This window comes from Nicotiana tabacum, chromosome 19, assembly GCF_000715075.1.
Source record: "Nicotiana tabacum cultivar K326 chromosome 19, ASM71507v2, whole genome shotgun sequence".
Classification (NCBI taxonomy): Eukaryota; Viridiplantae; Streptophyta; class Magnoliopsida; order Solanales; family Solanaceae; genus Nicotiana; species Nicotiana tabacum.
Window position 1 is genome coordinate 103077176 of NC_134098.1, and position 14979 is coordinate 103092154.

A 14979-nucleotide genomic window follows, 5' to 3' on the forward strand; every position below is an offset into this window, starting at 1 on the left:
ATTAGTTAAACTCTATTTAATATTGAGAAGAAAATTAAGTGTTTACATAAACTAAATAAAAAATCTTTTTTAATTATTTTTCAAATTCATCATACAAGTAAGAATATATTTCGGGTTGATAAAACCCTAGGATACATAAATTTATCTCCATAAGAAGAACGATGAAAAGAACTAGAAGATAGAGCAAAACTAGTTATAGTATAATATTAAGAGTCATTGATAAAAAGGTAAACTTGAAGCAATAAGCATAAAATAGAAGAAAAAATATATTCTAAATGAGTTGTCATTAGTTTGTTTTCCTTTTTGCATTATTCCAACAAATGACATGTCCCAATGTTTTCATTTCACATTTCTAAAAGGCCAAAAGATTCATTTTTTAATTTGTTTTATTTAATAAATCTTTGAATACTTGTGATAAAAGTACTTTTATGTTATTTCTTTGTGTTTAGTATTAGGTACCAGGAACAATAACAATTTTCATAAAATAATTCTCTTAAGTCCAAAGAAATATTTTGGATAACTTTTTTTTTGTTGTTTTAGATGATAGCAATAACAACAAATTGGTATTTATAAAAATTATTTATGTGATTTCTTAAAATTACATACTTATTGAAATGAGGTACACACAAAAAAACGTACCTGAAACTAATTACTATAAAAGTGGAAGGATCTAATGTAAAAAAAAATGATAGACCAAAATGCATGCATATATAGAGTTGAACGATTTTTTTTATCTTTTAATTAAACACTCATTCTATAATATTTGTGTACAAAAATATTAGTACATATTCTAATAAATACTACTCCCTAGATACAAATTCTCTCACTACCTTTTGGTAAACTCTTTAACTCAACATCAACTTATAGAAGAACTTATGAAAGGACATCACGTCAAGTTCGGACAACATAATTTTAGGGAATAAGAATAGATTATGTTATAATTTGTTATTGATTTTTTTATCAAGTATATTTTATTAATTAATACCACAAGAAAGAAGAAAATCAGATAACTTCAATAATTGGAGACAAAGCTTGAAGTTACTATGAGGCATCTGAAGTATGAGGGGTTGGAGCAAGACTTATTCATTTATTAAGTTAGCTAAATCGGATCAATTCAACATTTTTCAGGAACCTATAATTTTTTATTTTGATATTTATTTTATAAGTTATATATATTATTTAATAACGTTATATGTAATTTCTTAAAACCGATGTACTCAACAGTATGAGGTACATATGCAATTTATTCTTTTTATATATACTTTATATTAATTAATACTATACACACGTTGTCAATACTAGTAGATATAAATATATATATATATATATATATATATATATAACCAATACAAGTTCCTACTAGTATACACCCATCACACATTTAGGGGGGAGCACGAGAAGGGGGCTGGGGCACGAAAAATAAGAGAGAGAACGAGAGGAAAAGAAAAAGGAGTTGGGGTTGTCGTCTTCCTCCTCACAAAATCAGCCGCCTAAAACTCACCAAAACCACCGAGAAAACGACCTCAAAATCCCAGCACCAAATTTCAGCCTTTCCATTGATTAAACTCATCCAAAGCCCGATTGTTTTTCCCCACAGAAATAAGCTCAACAGTAGCTCCCCAAAACTTCACCTTGTACAGCTGCAAAACCCACCTCCATTAACACCAAAATTCTCCTCCCCAAACCAGTCATGGAATGCAGCTCCAAATCAACCTTAAACTACCCCTAAACACCCACAAAACGCAGCAGTTCTCCTCACGAAATAGCTCCATTAACTTCGCTAAAAATTGAGGTTCAGTCAAGTCGAGTTCGCCGACGAGGTTTCCGTTCAGCAGCTTCGGTTTAGTTCGTGAGAGTTTCCTTTTTGTACATTTGAAGCCATGTCGATTTGTTCGTAAGCTTCTCATTTTCAAAGTAATAAAGGAATCTCTGGCTAAAAGGTCCATTTCTACTTTAGTCCTTACTTCCCTCTGTGCTTTAATTATTCTCTGTTAATTGTTTATTTAGTAATTAGTTGGTCTGTGTCATTCACAATTGGTTTGATGAATACTGATGTTTGAGGTTGTTTGTTCGTCGGGTTCCTATGGTATTGTCGAGGTGAGGCCGTCTACTCACAAGAATGAACTGATAGTTAAGCAAAGATATAAACTAATAAAGGGTCGAGAGGATCAAAAGGCCATTGTTTGGTCGTTTCTTTAATTAGCATTTTTGTGTTGTTTCACGTTAGTTGATTATGTGGATTCATTTATGGCTATAACTTGTTTTTTTGGTTAAATTGAAGTAACAGATGTTATTAATTGGTTTCATTGATTTCTTTTGTTATAGTTGAAAATGGTAGTGAGAGAGGAAGACTACAATCTGTTTAAGCAAAACCGACCATGCTCATAGATAAAGTGACTTTTGGGTTTGAGAATAGTGGATTTGGGCCAAAAAAAATCTTGCTAGCAGCTCATCGCAAATGAAGCCAGATCTAGGTCACCTCTTCCACAACAAATTTTCATAACTCATGACCCACACATTTGAATCTTAGTTTAGGACAATAATTCAAGAATATTCGTAGTCTGTTTTAGGCGCGATTAATAATGAATCATCGTGACTACAGGTACGGTTCCCGTGGCATAGTCATGATACGTAATTCCAAATTCAAGTGCACTCCCGTGTGACTTGACCCTAACTTCAAAGTAATAATAAAAATAAACATGTCGTAAATTGCGGGTGCGTTTCACGTAGCGCGATTTGCGATGTGTATAAAACGACAAGTGTACGATATCGTAACTTGTTCAAATAAATTCCATAAACACTTAAAATGGCCGAAATACAATAAAAGTGGGAAAAAGGTAAAGATGCATAATAGGTCTAAAACAGATAAATAATCGGATAATTAAGCCAGATGTAATTGTAAAGCGACCGTGCTAAAACCACTGAATCCGGGAGTGCATCACACCTTCTCACGGGTTAACAGAATTCCTTACCCGGTCTTATGTGTTCGCAGACTTTAAATAGAGTCAATTTTCCTTGATTTGGGATTTAAAATAAATGGCGACTTGGGACGCCGTAAATAATTATTCCAAGTGGCGACTCTCTTCAATAAATAAATAAAATTAATCCCATTTCTAATAATGTCACTTTAATTGAAAAAACTCCTTATCTTCGCAAAAAGGAGGTGTGGCACATGTATTAGTTTATTCATCAATTTAAGTATAATTTTATACCACCTACAAGGTGGAATAACAATAAGTATTGCCTATACCCGGATTAAATTTCCATAAAAACAAAAATAACCATGATTTAACACATCATGTTACTTTTGTACTTTGAACTGGTGCTGGAATTCGTTTCATAATGTAATTAATGCTGGAGTTAGGAAACAGTGGCCGTCTAACTAATCTGACGGGAGTTGGAAGTGAAAGGAAAACTTCTACACGCAATCTCCTAATTTCAAATAGAGTTAGATTTTACATGACCTCGTATCGGTGTTAGAGAAGATAAAATTGGTACCCGTCTTGAGATTTACTTGGGTGTAAACCAACTTTAATCTCTTTTGGGATGACTATTTAACAAAAAACAATTCATGAAGCTAGCACCTCAATTCGTGGACACTGGCTCATGCACGTTTTAAGGCTTTAATTATCCTAAGCTAACACCTTAAACATCTTTTGACTTACTTAAACAATGTTATTTGATATATACTTCTTATTTCTTGGGTTTAGTTTGTTTAATTGAGAATTGAGATAGAGCAGTCACAGTATTTTGGATAACGTGCGGCGACAAATAGCGACGAGGGCCCGCTTCACTGAGGCGAGAGGCGCGCAGCGAAGCGCTCGCCTTTTTGATGTGAAGCGACAATTTATACAAAAACATAAAATATTATATACATATAACTAAAAACTCAATAACAATAATATATTAATAAATATATCATTCAAAAATTAAAGACTCAATAGATAGTCATAGACTCATAGTAGATTCATAAACTAAAGTCTAATAATCTAAAACAAGCAACATCTATTCTTCTTCAAGATTTTCAAATTCTACAACTTCATGAATGTTAGCATTATATTGGCTATCATCTTCTTCATCCTCGGAGTCTTCATCAATTAGGGACCGGCTTGAACTTGCTACTCCCTTTCCCTTGTAACTTGAAGAACTCCCTCTAAGACCATAGATATTCTCCTCAACTCCAGCCACCATAGAAACAGTACCCCAATCAAGATCATCTCCTTCATACACTTGTTCATATGATTTTGGGGGGCTCCAGTTAACCATTCATTTGCCTCGTCAATGTTGTCCAACAAAATTGGATCAATGGTATTGCGAGCTTCATAACGTCGCCTCAATGTTCTATTGTATTTAATATACACTAGATCATTGAGACGCGATAGCTCAAGCCTATTCCTTTTCTTGGAGTGAATCTGCGCATAAGTTGTTTAGATTAATTAATCGATACTAATAATAATACAATATAAAATATATTAATATAATAAATCTACTTCTTACATGCTCAAATACGCTCCAATTTCTCTCGCATCCAGATGCACTACAAGTTAGGCTTAGTACTTTGATGGCAAACTTTTGCAAGTTTGGAGTTTGATGTCCAAATTGCTTCCACCATTCAACTATAGAAAAATATTTTAAAAGTTAATAAGTATAAATCAAATAAATTAATTTAAAGTTATAAGGATATCTATATTAAAGTTAGTTACCTGACGACCTTATGTCTCTGGCTCTAATGGCCGCTTGTAAACCAAATAGGCCCTCTGCTTGTGAGTACCTACCAAACTCCTCCCCTATTTGATCTATCGTCGCTGAATTAGGGACCAACTTCTCAAGACATGCATGGTATCCAATCCACACCTCTGAAGTCAAAGTTTCATCTCTAGTGTTCTTGTAAAATAATCCCGGGTTCACAAGATGGCCTGCTGCATGCAAAGGTCGATGGAGTTGATTCTCCCACCTGGTATCAATTATCTCAAAAACTTTCTCATATTTCCTAACATCTCCCTCAAATGACGCTGCAATAGTCTCTTTGGCTCTATCCATAGCTTCATAAAGATAGCCCATTGGTGATTTTTTCTCCCCATCCACCATACGAAGCACCCTAATCAAAGGACCACCAACTTTAAGAGCTCGAACGACGTCATTCCAGAATGATGGAGAAATAAGAACTTTGGCAGTTTCTTTCCCCACAGCTTCCTTTGCATATCTATTATCTTTCCATTCATTTGAAAGAACTAGCTTTCTCAAGTTTTTCTTTTGCAAGTAAAAACTATGCAAAGTTAAGAAAGCCGTTGCAAATCTAGTCTTGACCGGTCTCACCAAATTTCTTTCATTTGTGAATTTCCTCATCAAATTCAACATCGGCGGCCTCTGACTGATGTAAGAATATACCCTGACGGCCTTAGTGAAAACTGTAAAAGTAACAATAACAATTTTATAGTTAATACTTAATAGGATAGGACATAAGTATAAATAAAGTTAAAGGCTTTAAAGATAACTATATTAAAGTTACCTGAAGCATATGGGTTTTCCTTGAATATGTCACCAAACATCAAGTTGATACAATCGGCAGCACATGGAGTCCAATAAATGTGTGGATACATTGCTTCCATCATCCTATCCGCACTAACATTCTCACTAGCATTATCTGTAACAATTTGTACAGCATTTTCCTTTCAGATTTTATCAATAGTTTTTCTAAACAAGCTGTACATTTTGCTTCCATCCGTAGAAGAGTTGCTAGCATCGTGAGATTCAAGAAAAATACTTACTCTTGGAGAGTTCACCAACACATTTATGATTATTTTTCCATTCCGTACTGTCCATTTATCCATCATAATGGAACATCCAAACTTGTTCCATTGCACTTTATGCTCCTTAATAATTTGGTCTATCTTCTTCACCTCTTTTTTAAGATGAGTTACTCTAACTTCATGATAGTTAGGAGGCTTCATTCCTGGGCCATATTGTCCTACGGTCTCAATGAATTTATCAAAAGTTTTGTAGTTAACACAGTTGAAAGGAAGCCCTGCATCATATATCCATGCTGCAAAGGCACTTACGGCGCGGTCCCTCAAAATCTTCTTGGCTTCTATACCTAGACCTTCTTCACCTTTTCCGTTTTCTTGTTGTTTTGCCGAGAAATAAAGATTGAGAGGACCTTTTGTCGTACGTGCCGTCGTGGACGACCCACTAGAACTATTTGAAGATATCTTATGAGTTTTCTTTTTGGGGGGGGGAGGTCTCATTTCACCATCTTCATCCATTTTATCATCTTCATCAATTGGATTCACCGATGCTTCAAAATTCATTTGAGTTCTTGTCACATTTTTCTTATCAACAAACGCTTTTACTTCCTCCCTAACCTCGGGCGGACAAAGGGGACATTGTACTATATTTTTAAATCCACCTATCAAATGTTGCTTGTGACGAGTTATCCCACCATGATATGTTTTTTCACAAAACACACATTTAATTGCGGATCTTGATGAGCCTTGTATAGCATAATTCCAAGCTATATCATTTCGTTTATTACTATCGGATGACGCCATTTCAACGCTGTTTTATAGAAAAAAAATTATCAAGTCAATATGCAATTAATTCTACTCTATAAGACTATAAGTCAATAATTGAAAAAAAGGCAAACAAAACAGGGCCTGAAAAAAACAGAGCGTTTGTTAAGAGAAGAAGCAGCCTCTGTTATTTTGCCAAAACAGAACCAAAAAAAATAGAGCACAAAAACAGACCTCTGTTTCTGTTAAGAGAAGAAGAAAGACCTCTGTTTTTGCTCGAAAAATAGAGCACAAAACAGACCTCTGTTTCTGTTCTTTTCGACAAAAAACAGAGGAAAAAAAATAGAAAGAAGAAGAGAAGAAGAAGGAGAAAGGAGAAAGAAGAAAGAAGAAAGAAGAAAGAAGAAGAAGCATACTTGGTTTTTCAATGGCAGGAACCTCAAGCTTCTGAAAGAAGAAGATGATGGCAGAACCCTAATCGCGAGTTCAGAACGTCAAAGAAGCTCTGTTGTTTTGTTTAAGTTGAAGAAGCTTTGTTGTCAAGCCCTAATCGCGACCCTTTTTGTTAAGTCTTTGCCTTTTTTTTTTTTTTTTTAAAACAAAAGGCGACGCTACGGTCGCTTCTCGCGACACTGTCGCCTCTCGCCACACAGGCATAGGTGAGTGTTATTTTGAAACGCAACGCAACAGATGGTCTGTAACGACACTGTCTCGCCTCGCCTCACGCTATTAGCGCTGAGGCGAGTGCTATTTATAACACTGAGCAGTCATACAAATTTTCTAGTTCTAGTATAGAGTTGTGAAGAAATGGTTGTACAGTTTTAAACTAAATATAAGTTTTAAGTTATATATTCAATACTTAATTTTTAATACAATGAACCAAACACTTGATAAAAAAATAATATCTGTATTATATCCTTGAAGAGCTAATCTTTGCATAAATTGTTTCTAAACCAAACGATCAGTAAAACTTATCCGCATCGGATGTTTATATCAAACTATGTTAATTCATCATGCTTAAGTGATTTAATAAGGCGAGAATGCATATAATTTACCATGGTTAAGTGCTTGAAGTTCATGGGCAAGACACATGTTATGTATCTATTGGTTTAGAGTAAGCACCCGATACGAATAAATTTTTACCTCAACCCTTAAAAGTATTAGTTCATTGCGTAATAATTGGGTTGGTTCATTGAGATATATGATTTACATGTGCTTGACTACCATTGCCGCAATTGTTCACTACCCGTATACCTCTCTTCTCACCACTTTAAAGAGGTGAATAAAAATTTTGCCACTTAGGGACACGTGGCAGCGCCGAAGGCTAATCCTTTTTTTGCTAATCAACGTAATTAGGAAATAAGTTGAACAAAATAATACTTCATCCGTCTATAAAGGGCATAGATAAGCTCTTTTGATAACGGTGGGAACTTATTTGATCCCAATTATAACCGAGAGCAAAAGTCATTTCAATTAAGTTGACGTTGAGGAAGGGTGAAGTAAGACAAGAGTGGGTTGCTCTAGTGGTGAGCACTCTCCACTTCCAACCAAGAGGTTGTGAGTTCGAGTCACCCCAAGAGCAAGGTGGGGAGTTCTTGGAGGCAGGGAGCCGAGGGTCTATCGGAAACAACCTCTCTACCCCAGGGTAGAGGTAAGGTCTGCGTACACATTACCCTCCCCAGACCCCACTAGTGGGATTATACTGGGTTGTTGTTGTTGTTGAGGAAGGGTGAAGTAGAACTTCTGTTCATACTTAGGGACCATTTCGGTTAAAATTTTGAAATGCCTTAGGACTATAATTGCAAAAACTAAAAAAAGTTATATTATCTAGGTTAATTTGTGTGTCTTACTTATAGTTTTGATGTGCTTTAAAAAATAATTATTTTTATAATATTTTCATTTTATCTTTAATGATACACAAGATTCCAAAAGTATATTTGGAATGTTAAATTTAAGAGAACAAGATTGATAGTGTTTGTTACATTCTTAAAGTTACAGAAAAGAAACGGAAGGAGGAGGAGGAGGAGGAGGAGGAGGAGGAGGAGGAGTAACAATTACTTAAAATGCGGTCCTCAAAATTCATTTAAAAATTTTCAAACTCGACCAATCCCCGCTCTAGAATGTTGGGTCAAGCTCAGCAGCAAACTGTAGAGCAAAACGATGACGTACCAGAGCTGGAAGAAGCAGGAATACTGGAGGAAGAAGCAGGAATACTGGAGGAAGAAGTAGGATTACTGGAGGAAGAAGTTAAGCAAAAGGCTGAGAGAATAGCGGAGTACAGGGGCATAATTCTTGGTCAGCTTAAAACTGATATCTCTTCCATTTTTGCTGCTCAAAGACCCGTTTTGGGGACCCGTTTTGGCGATGGATCCGAATCTCAATCCGGTGATCCATGCAGCTCCGGTACGTTTATTATCAGAAGAATGATGTTTTAATTGTATATATTTTGCTCATTAACGTTCTAGAACTACTAGTTCTATAATTTATTGTAGTTTTCTTTATCTGGAGGTGAAATTATTGAATATCTGTTGTAATTTATAAGCTCATTCTGCTGTTTCTGGTACAATGTTAGTGTAGAAAAAGACAAAACAGGTGAATAGAGGCTCAAATTTTGGTTGATTTATTAAGCCGAAAAGAGCAGAATGAACCCTAACTAGTTTGGGATTGCAGCAGAGTTGTTTGACAAAACCTAAGAACACCATTGTGTTTATTTCAAGTCATTTTGTGGTGTTTGACTAGAATTTGGTGGAATATAATATTAGTGGAATTATAATGGAACAAAATCATGGAAATCTATATAGGCAATACCAATTAATTGAACAAAAAATAAGGCGTAATGGAACAAAAAGATCTATATAGGCAATACCAATTAATTGAGATTAAGTTTTAGTCATACTAGCACGTTTCTTCAGGTTCTATGTTTGTGGTGAGAGCCGAATCCTCTCGTCCCAAATTTTTCAAAGCACATCGGGGAGAATGGCGTCATGAATGAGTTTGAAAGGATATCAGGTGTCTCTGTCTGTATACAAAATTGTCTCCTTATTCTTCTGTCTATAGTTAAATTCTTCAGTTAGCATGTACCCATTATAAGAATAGTTAACCTGGAAAGAGGGTTGGTTAAAGCTTTGATCTTCAGGAATCTAGTAAATCACTGTATGAACGTGCCACACTGAATTGGAGGAAAATATAGTTGGCGAGGAATCTTGGATTAACATCATTGTTTTGAAACTTTCCATCTGTTTTTTCTCCAATTTGTTGAATCATTGTACTCCCCACATGTGGGAATATACTGGGTATGTTGTTGTTGTTGTTGTTGAATCATTGTGCAGATGGTATCATAATTATCCCTTACACTGCTTTTTGGATAACTGCGGAATCCCCGAGGGCGAGCTACTTACACGGTTCGAAACTCGATCGTGAATGGCTCAGCCTCTCTACACTTGTCCACTTAAATAATCAGGTTTTTATCCATGGCAGGGTTCGAACTTGTGGCGTGCCATTAACCCACATATTGTGAACCAAAGCCCTCTGGACTGCACCTTTAGGAATAATGAATGGTTGCTCGATATCTCTCTTAGGTTGTTCACTACTTTCACATAGCAAGTTCTTCCATGTTCATAATTGTATGATTGATTGTTCAAAGCTAACTAGAAAACCTGAGTATGTAAGAGGTAACTTCTTGAGACTAATGAAAAATGTCAAAAACAGCATTTACTGTGGCAATAATGATTTGGGAAAAAAATGAATACAGTCTGGTTCCACCTACTGTCCCAAATAAATTGATACATTTTTCGACCACTCACAGAAAAGGGCATTGAGCGCAAGGGGTAGTATTATAGTATTATTTCCAATTTGGAATGATCAAGTCCATCGTATATTTGAGAATTAAAAGGCTTGAAATATACACATAGTGTGATGAGTGCTAAATGCACCCTAGTCAAATCTTCTCATTAGGTTTTAATATTGACATTATTAGGAGCCTCACCTTTTCTGTATAAAGTTTTAATATGACAGTCTAAGATTATCTACCTTCAAGTTAAAAGCTCACTAAATTATTTTTAGGAACTCTTTGTTTTGTTTGTAATTGTTATCCTGGTCTCTTTGCAGATGTTGGAGGACCAACTGAATCTGGTAATATTGCCATGTTAGCTGGAGAGGAGCAGAAAGAAGCTGAGAAAGTACAGCTCCTTAAAAAGAAGAATTTGGAGAGTGCTTCTGCTATACCTGTTGTATTGAATAGGATGAAGGAATGTATGGCAAGGATTGATAAACTACAATCATGCAACGGAGTCATACATCCTGCCTTTAAAAGGAAAAGGACTAGCTTACAAGCCCCTGCTAAATCTGCTTGGTATGGTATTGACTATTTCGCTTAGACTATCCTAAACAGCACAGGACGCTGCAAAATTCATGGAGAATTATTCTAAAGAAATGGAGTTCTAACCAAGAGCGACCACAGTTAAGGAACACATTCTATTGTAAGGGTGCGTTTAGCTAATGGAAGTCCTTTTTCCGTGTGTGGTATATACAGTGGAAGTCAATTTCCAAGGGAAACATTTTCCATCAGAATGGGAAAAATGACTTCCCTAATCTGACAGCCAGAGTTTATTAAATATTTGACGGATAAAAAGTGCTCAACTTTGGCAAACTTAAAGGACCGAAATTACTTTTCTCTAAGCTGTTTTATTAAGGTTATGATTTTTGCTATGCTATCTGCCAAAATCTTTTCTACCTCTTGACATTGTTGTACATAGGCCGTGTTTGGTTGTCGTCAGGCATGTGGTTGGCTGATCACTAATTCACTATACTCCTTGTTTGCAAATGGTCCAATATTGATGCCAATGATTGTAATTAACAAGGTTACAAGGACAACTGAATTTCAAGGGTTCTGTTATTCATGAAGGTAAATCTGCCCGTGTGAGTTTCCTGAAGCAAAGTCGTAATAAAAGATTGCAGTGGGCTGATGGTCAGCATATAAAAAGATCAAAACCTGGAATACCTACAGGTATGATTAGCATGGAATGGTTACAATGGATTTTTGCTGTCAGCTTTAATTAGTTTGAGATTAAGGCATAGTTGATTGATTGATATGATTTTAGCTCACAATCTGGAAGATTTTCAAGATCTGCATTCGGCGTAACAGTATAAAACTGTGAAGCTGACATGAGCATAAACTGACTGTGTAATTCTTGAAAAGGATGAAGTGTTTGGTTTGTTTTTGGCTATCCGAGTCGTACACTTATTTTAGCACCAAATGGCCATATATTGCATTCATGCTATTCTTTTCCTTCGTTTATTTCACCTTTGTTTTTTCTTCTATCATGCTCGCAAGTTGCCACCCTAAAGAGAGCCCTTGATATCGATCTTCTTCTCATGTAGCCATGCCAAATGGTGCGAAGTTAACATGTCATCTGCTAGATTCTTTCAGTCAATTGCTAAACCATTTTAGATAAGCAAGTATGATCATAACGAAGATTCCACACCAAATCTTAAATGCTTTCAATGGAAATTCATTGTATGAAGAGATACTAGTCGACCCAACACAATGTGTACAATAACTACAATTTATGAAAATCCATTAAACCAAGAACGTAACAAGTCACAGCAAGCTGTTACACTTCAATATTCCTAGACTTAGATTGTGATTGCTTTACAACTTATTACATCATCATCAGATATTGACTTGGGAATGGAAGTGCTCATCAAAACCCCATCCATGTTCCTTGCATTTTCAACATTAAATACCACAGTGCTAAGCCCCTTTCCAATAATAAATATGTTATTCCCAACGGCCACCAGCCGACAGGGAGGCTTTGTCAATAGGGGTGACAATCTCCCCACTGCCACCCACTGCCTTATATCCTTTTGCCACATCATCAACCTGGTACCTGAAGACTGATCTAGCACATAAAGCATTCCATCTACAACGACTGCTGGACCATGCCAACCTGATGCTAAGTCAAAAGCTGCCGGCTGCCACGTGGTGCTGGATGGTTCAAAGAAAAATGCAGGCACTGCAGGTGTTAGAGGTGAAGAAACACCGCAAATGTAAATTTTCCCATCCAAGACTATGGAATCTTCAATATCAGGAAAAATGTTGGAATTTTCACGCAAAGTCCAATTCAGTGTTTCCGGGTTATAAGTCTCCCAGGAAGGTACATTACTGGAATTAGGCCCTATGCCCCCAATTGCAAAGATTTTTCCATCGAACACTTCAGACACACAGTAGCACCTGAAGATAATAGAATCAGATGAGCTCTGACATATTTCGCCAAACAGTGATGAAATGACAGAAGGCTAACTTGAATGAATACAACAGTATGAAAAATGCTTAAATGGTAGATTCTTCTTATCAGTAGGATAAGGGTGAGGCGACTTGGCAATAACCATGAAAACTTATAGAACAATATAAATGCACCAAAAGAGAGAGACCCCTGCATCGGAGGAAACAATAATCACAACAGTGCTCTCAGGAAAAAGAACATACAAGCATTTAGAAATTTGAAGTCATAAAAGATTCGATTGGCAAGTGAATATTAATAGATTGACTCTACAAAACTCAAAATACTCCCAAGCAAAACAAGGATAAAATACCTTGGAACCACCAAGGAAGCAGCTTGATTCCACTTATTCATGGCAGCATCATAGCAATAGACTTCATTTGTAGCATCTTCGATCCAGCCACATCCACCGAATAGGAATAGTTTCTTCCCTAACACTTCAAATCCCACACCTTTTCTCCTTATGCAGCGATGCGGAAGTCCTAGAATAGGCTTCCATCCCCTTTTTAAGCGAGCCGGGTCCAATACATAACAGCACAGCTGTTCAGACTTGTCTCTACCTAAGGCATATATCCAACTCTCCTGGAGATGATGTTTCTTTCTGTAGGAGTACCACTCTTCACCACAAACTAAGTCTCTCCATTTTCTTGACACACACTTGAGAAGCGCATGATACCTTCTAGGAACCCTTGCCAAGCAGAAAAGCGCAATGTCGTCAGGAAGCCCAGGAATTAATGGTGATACCTCTGGATCCGATTCACTATTTCTCCCCGGCCCACTGTTCTCAACCTCCACCGACTGGTCATTATCCAGCGTATTTTCTGTCTGAACAAAATTCTCCGACTCGGAATAAAATCCTTCCATGTTTGTTTTTGTGCCCTATAAATCAAAGATCCACAAGCTAATCAATATCAGTAAAATCGCTCAATCTTTTGCACGAGCCGAAACCAATCATCTTATTAGATCCAAAGAATATTAGGAGTATGTTAAGACCAAAGAAATATAATTCTTTTTCTCCTGGCAATCAAGAACTCGAAAAATATTGTAACTACAAATACCAGAAGCACACTGCATCCCTTTCCCCGAAAAAGAAGAGTAAAGGTCATTGCAAATATCAGATTAAATCAATCAATCAACTAAGCGCCAATCCCAAACTAGTTGGATCCTTAATATTGATTCAGCCCTTTTCAAACTCATTTCTCTCCAATGCTCAATAGTCAATAATGTAGTAGCTTTAAGACTAGGCATTCTCTAACAATACGAGTAGTCTAAATCTCACACTTATCTTTACACTGACAGCCCAATTATCTTGGGTGGAATTAAGGTACAGGAAATTCAGATATTGTAAAATCTCTAGCATACCAATATAACTTGTATTCAGAATAGAATCAAACGAAAAAACTTAAGAAAACAGGATAACCTAAATTTTGATCACAATATTCAGTATAACTTTTTAAAAAAATTAAAACATAATAGAAAAAGAAAATCTTGAATGATTCGCAATTATCTCAGATATGCTCAAAAGAAGGTCCAAAGTTCAGATCCCTCAAATTCAGAGATCCAGAATTATATTAAAAAAAAAAAAACATTCAATAAAAAGTTAAGCTAATTCGAAGACCTTTTGAGTAATTGCACAAAAATCAACAGATCAGGTGAAGTAATTATATTTACATCATATTTTCTTCCAAGACTATGCACAAATTCACCTCTGAGTAATTCAAATTTCCAGCAAAAAAGAAAAAGAAAAAGAAAGAGAAAAATGAATAGCAAGAACTGACCTTTGGATTACTGCATGACTGCATTTGACAATCTCAGATGAAATACGGAATGATGAAAGTACGAAAAGGAAAAATTTACAATTTGTTCAGGAGGAAGGTACGTAATTTGCAAGTCTTCTGGGGTAGAAAATAGAAACTATAAAGTTGTAGAAGTTGTATGTTGCTTGGGCTGAACCAAATATAGAGGGCCTTAAATTACGAAATTACATCAATGACCTTAAAATGGATAATCTTTATTGTTTAACTCTCACTTGCCCAATGGCCAAACCTTTAATGTCAAAACCCAAAAGTGTTGCCCATAGGCCAAGCCAGAGAGACGACAATTATTAACTTTGAAATTCTGCACATTCTTCAAGCATGGTCAAAAAATCAATAGTGGCATCGAAATGTTCTATTTATGCATATCACCCA

The 14979-nt window shown here is 35.9% G+C and overlaps 3 protein-coding genes across 4 annotated transcripts; 1 reads left to right on the forward strand and 2 right to left on the reverse strand.

The window, feature by feature from the left end:
- The first annotated feature begins 1368 nt into the window (after window positions 1–1368).
- Window positions 1369–11732, forward strand: LOC107789439 (uncharacterized). 2 transcript variants are annotated; one of them, XM_016611252.2, is made up of 3 exons: window positions 1369–1940; window positions 8508–8912; window positions 10617–11732. In XM_016611252.2, the coding sequence occupies exons 2-3, from the start codon at window positions 8630–8632 to the stop codon at window positions 10883–10885; spliced, it is 552 nt and encodes a 183-aa protein (XP_016466738.1). In that variant the 5' UTR covers window positions 1369–1940; window positions 8508–8629; the 3' UTR covers window positions 10886–11732. The 2 variants fall into 2 exon arrangements, with proteins under 2 accessions (XP_016466738.1, XP_075094425.1); XM_075238324.1 differs by having other exon boundaries at window positions 1373–1940; window positions 8502–8912.
- LOC107789427 (uncharacterized) lies at window positions 4696–6548 on the reverse strand. The gene is made up of 3 exons (XM_075239248.1): window positions 5769–6548; window positions 5510–5669; window positions 4696–5408 (listed from the first exon to the last, which is right to left on the reverse strand). The coding sequence occupies exons 1-3, from the start codon at window positions 6546–6548 to the stop codon at window positions 4696–4698; spliced, it is 1653 nt and encodes a 550-aa protein (XP_075095349.1).
- Window positions 11733–12068: 336 nt separating the features above from the next.
- LOC107789419 (F-box/kelch-repeat protein SKIP4-like) lies at window positions 12069–14726 on the reverse strand. Its single transcript, XM_016611228.2, has 3 exons — window positions 14569–14726; window positions 13104–13669; window positions 12069–12741 (listed from the first exon to the last, which is right to left on the reverse strand). The coding sequence occupies exons 1-3, from the start codon at window positions 14590–14592 to the stop codon at window positions 12144–12146; spliced, it is 1188 nt and encodes a 395-aa protein (XP_016466714.1). The 5' UTR covers window positions 14593–14726; the 3' UTR covers window positions 12069–12143.
- Window positions 14727–14979: the final 253 nt, after the last annotated feature.

Bases quoted from the DNA above. Each gene is read 5' to 3' on its own strand.
- LOC107789427 (XM_075239248.1), bottom strand. From the start codon at position 6,548: ATGGCGTCATCCGATAGTAATAAACGAAATGATATAGCTTGGAATTAT. The intron at 5,670-5,768 runs GTAAGTATTTTT...AAAATCTGAAAG, and splicing joins TGTTGGTGAACTCTCCAAGA to GAAAATGCTGTACAAATTGT. The intron at 5,409-5,509 runs GTAACTTTAATA...TTACTTTTACAG, and splicing joins GGAAAACCCATATGCTTCAG to TTTTCACTAAGGCCGTCAGG.
- LOC107789419 (XM_016611228.2), bottom strand. From the start codon at position 14,592: ATGCAGTCATGCAGTAATCCAAAG. The intron at 13,670-14,568 runs GTCAGTTCTTGC...TTTGATTTATAG, and splicing joins AGTCATGCAGTAATCCAAAG to GGCACAAAAACAAACATGGA. The intron at 12,742-13,103 runs GTATTTTATCCT...TATTATCTTCAG, and splicing joins GCTTCCTTGGTGGTTCCAAG to GTGCTACTGTGTGTCTGAAG.
- LOC107789439 (XM_016611252.2), top strand. From the start codon at position 8,630: ATGTTGGGTCAAGCTCAGCAGCAAACTGTAGAGCAAAACGATGACGTA. The intron at 8,913-10,616 runs GTACGTTTATTA...GTCTCTTTGCAG, and splicing joins CGGTGATCCATGCAGCTCCG to ATGTTGGAGGACCAACTGAA.